This window comes from Octodon degus, unplaced genomic scaffold (assembly GCF_000260255.1).
Source record: "Octodon degus isolate 3935 unplaced genomic scaffold, OctDeg1.0 scaffold00140, whole genome shotgun sequence".
NCBI classification, from domain to species: domain Eukaryota; kingdom Metazoa; phylum Chordata; class Mammalia; order Rodentia; family Octodontidae; genus Octodon; species Octodon degus.
Genome location: NW_004524716.1, coordinates 2158041 through 2165281, shown reverse-complemented (window position 1 = coordinate 2165281; position 7241 = coordinate 2158041). Strand labels below are relative to the sequence as shown.

The following is a 7241-nucleotide window of genomic DNA, read 5'->3' as shown; positions in this document are numbered from 1 at the left end:
CGAGAAACACCAAGTTTCCTGTTCCATCGCTCTGTGCCTCAATCTCCGGAAGGGAATTCCTCCTCTTCCCTTTCCCAGTGTTTGATGATGTGTCAATTAGAAAAATGCCAGACAGGCTGAAGTGAGGAATCTACTGTGAAGCTTCTGCCCTCGTTCTTTCAAAAATAAGGGTCTGCGGGAGACAGATACGGGAGAACTCGGCCTCCAGCGGGTTACAGCAACAACCCTCGCGGGGAGCCTAGCACACCGAGGGGGCGCCCGGGCGGCTCGGCGGGGGGCCCTCGGAGGCTCTCCTGCCCGGCGATCGCCGCTCCTCGGGTCCCCGGGCCCGGGCCAAGCCCACCCCCAGGCCTCTGGAGCCCGCCGACCGGAGAGAGCGGGCGGCGCGCTCCGTCCCGGCCGCCGCGTCCCCGCCCGGCCCGCCCCGCCTACACGTCCAGGACGTGGTTGAGATAGGAGATGTAGCAGATGGCCAGGCGCAGGATCTCGATCTTGGAGAGCTTCTTGTCGGGCGGCAGCGTGGGCAGCAGCTTGCGGAGCTCGGCGAAGGCCAGGTTGAAGGCCTCGACGCGGATGCGCTCGCGCGTGGCGTGCGCCGAGCGGTACTTGGCCGTGGCGCGCCGGCGGCGCCGCTTCTCCTCGCGGCTCAGCTGCTGCGGGTGCGCGTAGAGCGCGGCGCGGCCGCCGCCCTTGCCGTCCGCCTCGGCGTCCTCCGCCGGCTCCAGGTCCGACACGCTGCCCAGGACCTTGGCCTCCGCGCCGCCCAGCGACTCCGGGTCCGAGTGCGCCGAGCTGGGGTGGTCCGAGTCGGCGGCTTGGTCCGGGCTCAGCATCATTTTGGAGGCTGAGAGGGAATCACAGAGCCGGTCAATAGAAAGCACCGGGTCTCCTGGCCTGCCGGCCGCTCGGCGGGGGTCTGCGGCGCCCCCCACCGCGTGCGCCCCGCGCCCCCCGCGCAGGACGGGCGCTGCCCGGGTCTGCAGCCTCGGTGCCCCTGGCCGGCGCGGGCGCGCTCCGCTTCCCTGCCCGTCCCTTTCCTAGACAGACGAAGGAATCCAAAAGGCGAATGCAGAGTCCGCCCGGGCTCGGGGAGACACCGTGCGCGGCCGGGCCTGGGGCCTGGGCCGAGCGGCCGTGCAGCCGGGGCGCCCGGGCGCCCGACGGGCCCATCCCCGAGCGGCGGCGGCGGCCGGCGGGAGGCTTCCTCGGCCCCCTCGCTGTTCTCCGAAATAATCACTGAACAAACGTGTCGACTCTTTTCAAAAGGAAATTGACTCCGGCGCCCTCGTAAGCTCCGGAGCACCATCTGTCACGCACAGAGCCACACGCCTCGGGGACCCAGGGACGCGGAGATGGGGATACACAATGCCCGCCTGCAGACCGCTCACACCCCGTCGCCCGCGCCTCGGGGTTGCGGCGGCGCGTGCTGAGGCCCTGCAGTACGGCTGGGGCGCCCCCGGGCCAGCACGGCTGTCCCCGGAGGCCTCCCCAAGGCCGGCGCCCGTGCCCCGCGTCCCCCTGGCCGTTGCCTCCTGCAAAGTCTCCCTCGCAGGCTGCGCCAGGTCTCCTATTGCGCGCCTTCTGGGAGGGCGCCTCTCGGAACCGCAAGGCTTCGAGGGCATTCACGGAAAGGCCGGGGCAGAGGAGAGGCGCTGGCCGGGCTGAGAGCCCCTGGAGGGACCGGCGGACTGCGAGCCCTTGGCCCGGCCTAGAGCAGCCCACGTAGGAGACCTGGGCTGTAGGTGCGTTTGCTCCTCGAGAAACAAAAGCCACGCAGGCGTGCATGACATCAGACTGTGGCATCGCTTTTGGAGCAAACTGGGCTGCAAAACAGCCTTCCTTTCGAGCAAGGAAAACAGATCCTTTAAGGTGAAATAAAAACAAACGTTTCAGGTGAACTACATGTGACTCCCGGTGGGCTTTTCTCTGGTGCTTTTAGAAGTAAACCAACTTGCACTTACACCGTCGGCTTGAAAGGGAAGAGATACATAGAAAAGAAATGGAAAATCACAAAAAGCATGAGATAGTAATAGTTTGCACAAAACTTCCTGGGTTTCTCTCCAAGCATGTTAAACTGTCTTTCATATATCTTTAAAAACATCCGTAGATGGCATGTTATATATGCGTTTTCTTTAGCTATGGGCTGAAATGAATCTGTAAATGTAACATGAATCAACTTAGTTTCAAGCTGAACAAATATTTTAAAGGAATCTTACCTTGCAAAAGCCCTTTGAACAGTCTTTTCTCCAATCTTTTAGAGTTAAAATCCCAGGGAATAGCGAGGGGAAAATTCCGGAAAAATATTAAAAGCAGCAATTGTTTATTACATTCAAGAATGAAAAAGCAGCTGTCATCTTGCCGGTGCCCACAGAGAGGGACGGTATCTCAGGTCGAGGATGATATGACTGATTGTTCACTTAGCTGGTAGATCAAAAACGCTTTTTCCTTTTAATTGTCCTCGAGCATTTTGAAAAATTCGTTTGTTTCTTTTTTTAATGGTGTGTTGAAAAGTCTCTGGCTTTTTCCCTCCTCCTATGGCTCTATAAATAACAAAAGAGATGCAGAGATAAACACAATCACATCAAAGAGCTGATTCCTCCACTTTCTAATAGCGGAATAATCAATAAGAAAGATGGTTAAGATAAGATTCAGGTCCTGGAGGATTCCTTCCCTCCCTTACTAGGACTGAACAGAAACTGAGAAGTACAGGACAGAGATGTGATGTTGCTCAGAAGTGATTTTTTTTTCCCCGAGATAAGGCTTTGTTCAGCTGAAGTCTCCCCAGCTCCCAAGAACACAATACTGTAACTCGGAGCTAAGGTCGCCTCTTCTTGGTCCCTCATTTACTCGTATGTTTTATGAACAGGCACCTGTTTTCCAGCCTCAAAGTCTTTAAAGGTCTGAGCACACCTCCCACCCCACCCCTCTTGTTTTTTACCTTGTAGCAAAATATATAGAGTCAGTGGCCTGGAGATGCTTGGAGAAAGGTTGGTGAAAAGTGAACGTCTCCTGGAGTAACAGTGACAGGGAAGCAGAGAAAGACTGGAAGAGGGTGGGAGAGGCCGAACACAGATGAAGCGCTGTGTGTGTGGCTTCTTGGCTCTCCTGGTACCAATTGATTTAGCCTGGAGATGGTGGAAGAGATAAAGGCTTAAGAAGGGGGATGGAATTTTTTCCCTCTAAATTGATATTTAATGGGAAATCCTATTGGACAGAAACCTGGACATGAGTCACTTAATTGGACTTGACATCTGTCACAGTGTGGGAGTTTTCACAGCCCAAATATTTTAGTAGATCAGATTCCCACTGAATCTGTGCCATAAAATATAACAGTTGAAAGCAGTCCATGATAGAATTGATAGCTTCTAAACAGTCTGTAGACACCATCAGGCTATTTCTTGTTTTCAGATTATTGGTGCAATATTTAAATGCAAATATATCATATATATTGACTATGGAAAGATTTCTCTGGCATATTACAAAATCAGCATCTTTTCTTAATATTCAGGAAAATGTTTGTGTCCAGCACATGGAAATAAATATTGGACACATGCTACAATGTAAAGTATTTAGATACGCAATACTGCCAGAGATCATTTACATTTCAAAATACATTTCACCAAGGTGGATCAATCATATTGATATTTTTGAGAAATATCCCATTATGAGAATAACTTATCAAGAGATCATTTCTAAAAAGACACTTTTCAAAAGAATAATTAAATTCATCGGTGGACTCAGGAACAGAATCCAGGTATTCAGGGGCCATTAAAGGAGACAATTTTACTTTTCTGATTATGTTTGTTTTTCTCTTCTCTATTCATTCATTCAACTTAAAATCTGACAGACTACACGTGTTAATTACTGCAGTTCACTCTTGCCCATCTTAACATGTGAATACATTTAGTTACGTGGCAGCGCACCGCGCTGACATGCAAGCGCACACAGTTCTCTCGTGTATTCCGACACGGAATGTTGGTACCAGTACGTAGTGTCTACAGCTTATGCAATCTCATGGCCCCTGCATTTATCTACGCCTTATAACAAAAAGGAAACTTGAATTTGGTTATTTTGCCACTCCACAGAAATGCTATTAGTCACCATTAATTATATAGCATTCGCTGTCAATTACTTATCAATTATGCTACTCATTATTTGTGATCATTTTGGCTTTTTTCATTGATCAAGTTTAAATAAGAGTGTGACAGCCTGACTGCTGACTCTGTGACCCCTAGAAGAACATTTCTAGGAGAGTTTTCACTTCCCTTGCTTTCCCAGTTTGCAAACATTTTAGCCTTTTCCACTGGTCAATCTTAAATGAAATAAGAGTATTATAGCCCTACTCCCGGCTTCTCCAACACCTGAAAGTACATCTATAGAAAAGTTTTCACATCCCCAGCTTTCTGAGTTCTGTCTACCCCAAGACTGACCCTCCGAGGTCCTCATGGATGCGGCAAAGCCCTGTGCACACATTTGCCTCCTCCAGGAGATCTGTAAACCAGAATGGGACTGAGGTGGAAGAGAAGAGAGAGTTCCTTCCAAAGAATGAAAGCACCAAAACTGCCCAGCCTGGCCCCCGTCGAGCCCCAACACGACAAGACATTTCAGTTATTCCTAGGATAGTTAATGGAGGCAAAGCCATACTTACACAGGTGGCAATGTGAACCGTTGGGAGGACAAACTCCCTAAGACGGTGAAGATAAAGGGAGACGAGAGGTTTCCTGGGGTGGCCGGGAGCAGCCCACGGGAAGCATTCACACTAATTCGGAAAAATGCACACAGGTGTACACCCCCAGACACCTGCACCCCCTTACCCTGCCGCACTCAGAGAAGCTCACGGGCTCTAGCCAACCGCTGTACATTCAGACCGATGGATTGAAAACCTGGAGAGATGTAATCAGCTTAGCTCTGGAGGGGACAGCTACTATGACAGGAAGGAACCAGTGTTGGGGAATAGGTGGGGAGGAATAGGCATAGCAGGGCCAGCCCAATTTTGCTGTGGTGTCTGTGAACCCAGGCAAACTCTCTTTTCTACCTGACTTACACGTTTCAGATTGGCAGCTACATATTGCACGAGTAAGCCCAGGTGGGTACTCGTTTACACAGCCATGCCTAGACACACCATCCGGGGCACAGACCTGGATTCACACGTGTGTTCTTTCTTCCAGAACAGCCTCCTTCGCTCCCACCATCCTTGCCTTTCCTAAGGCCTCCCCAGCACAGATGGCCCCTCCACAAGCAACCCTCTCCCATCTGCCTTCAAGACCATATTGTGATCTGTGATTCTTGGTTTCCATATCTGTCTCTCACTAGGCTGTGACACTTCGAGGAAAAGTCTACAGCTTCTACCCCCAGTTCTGACATCTGAGCTTGTCATATACGATTTCAGTTCATTTATGTTGAGTGCCTCTCTACCCCTGAGGTACCCAGACTATTTGTAATAAAGAAATACTTCAACAAATGACACCCATGGTTATATTTGGATGTGTTTTTTTCTCCTATAATAGTGGTGGCCTCTCACCAAAAGCTTGCTTTGAGGCTCAATGGATGTAAAAATATTTGACAAAATACTAAGCATCACACAAAAGAAGACATCATGACATATAGGAGTGATGTTAAATAATATCATTAAATCAACACAGTGGTGACAATCAGTAATTTACAAGGCTAGACTTCCTGGTGCTCTCACTTACTACCTGGGTGAACTTAGACTACCTATACTACTTAGCTTTTCTGGACCTCAGTTTTCTAATCTGTAAAATGGGAATAATAAAAGTATGGTATACTATACGATTTATTAAAACTGAACAAAGAATATGTCGGTATGAGGGTTTATATGTGACACTTAGGCAAATGCCTAGACCCTTCCCTAAAATGCAAAGAAAAAGTGAATGCCTATAAATCATAACTATTGGCTACAAATGCTGAATATTATTATTCAATACAAACAAAACTGAGGGAGGCCGAGGAGATGGCTCAGTGGAATAAGTGCTTCCCTGGCAAACGCAAGGGCCTGAGTTCAATCCCCGGTTCCGCCAAAAAAAAATGTATATGGTTTGGGGCCGGGGAGATAGCTCAGTAGAATAAGTGCTTGCCTGGCAAGCCCAAGTGTCTGAGTTCAATCCCTGGTTCTGCAAAAAAAAAAAAAAGCTTGGGACAAACAAAACTGAGAAGCTGATATATACTTACAAAGAAAGATAAACATATCCACATGTACCCATCTACCACCTAGATGATGTGTGGGGGTGTCCACAATGTCGGTAACTACCGCACAGTGAGTACTGTACATGTGTTAGACAATAAATGCAGGGACTTTTGGCCTATGAATTCATTGAATCTTTGTCAAAATCCTACAGAGCGGGTCCTGCTGCTGACCCTACTTTGCATATGAGGAAACTGGAGCATGGAAAAGCCGGTAGCTGATTGAAGGTCAGACAGCGGCTAATCACAGGGCCAAGGCTTAGACTCAGACCATCGCAATTCTGAATCCGTACTCTCAACCACGGCTCCCTGCTTCGGCGATCACGGTATCCTACATGATGATACTGATGCAGAAGAATGGCTCAGAGAGTGCCTTTTTGGAGGGAGAAACGCTTGCATGTACTGTTATGCCTGCCTACTACACAGTTATAAGCACAAGCCATGTTGGAGTTATGATCAACATGAAACTCATATTTAGGAAACCATTCATTTTCTTTATTAGTCACATAACTTATTACCAACACAAGATATCATTGGTAGTATATATTTTTTGACCATAGGTATCATTGTACGAGGCATTATTTCATTAACCCTTTGTAAATACATGATTTGATGGTCTGGTTTTAAGTGCAGTTTATTTGGAATCTGGTTATTATACTCAAGATATCAGAGAAAGAGGTATGAAAAAAATCAAATGTTATCACAAATGAAATATCTCAAAGTTGGACTTTGGTGATAACTCTTTCAATATCCTTTAAAAAACCTGACTTACGCACTTTAACTATGTTGTATTATTATGTTTCTTTTTTATTTATTTGTGTGTGTGTGTGTGTGTGTGTGTGTGTGGCCAGCTCAGTCCACCAGGGGGCGGGGCTGGCTGGCATGTGGTGCTGGGGGATTGAACCGCGGTCCCTGTGCTTTGCTAAGCTTGTTCTAAGTAGGTGCTTTAGACCACCGAGCCATCTCACCAGCCCGTATTATTATGTTTCAATAAAGCTGTTAGAAAAATCCAGAAGATGGAGCATATGCCATGTTTATAC

General features: G+C 48.6%; 1 protein-coding gene across 1 annotated transcript; it reads right to left on the bottom strand.

Moving 5' to 3' along the window:
* Window positions 1–393: 393 nt before the first annotated feature.
* Window positions 394–3061, bottom strand: Nhlh2 (nescient helix-loop-helix 2). Its single transcript, XM_004641660.1, has 3 exons — window positions 2939–3061; window positions 2217–2540; window positions 394–844 (listed from the first exon to the last, which is right to left on the bottom strand). The coding sequence occupies exon 3, from the start codon at window positions 834–836 to the stop codon at window positions 429–431; it is 408 nt and encodes a 135-aa protein (XP_004641717.1). The 5' UTR covers window positions 837–844; window positions 2217–2540; window positions 2939–3061; the 3' UTR covers window positions 394–428.
* Window positions 3062–7241: the final 4180 nt, after the last annotated feature.

What these genes read in the sequence shown, in the direction of transcription:
- Nhlh2 (XM_004641660.1), bottom strand. Translation starts at nt 836, where the DNA reads ATGATGCTGAGCCCGGACCAAGCCGCCGACTCGGACCACCCCAGCTCG.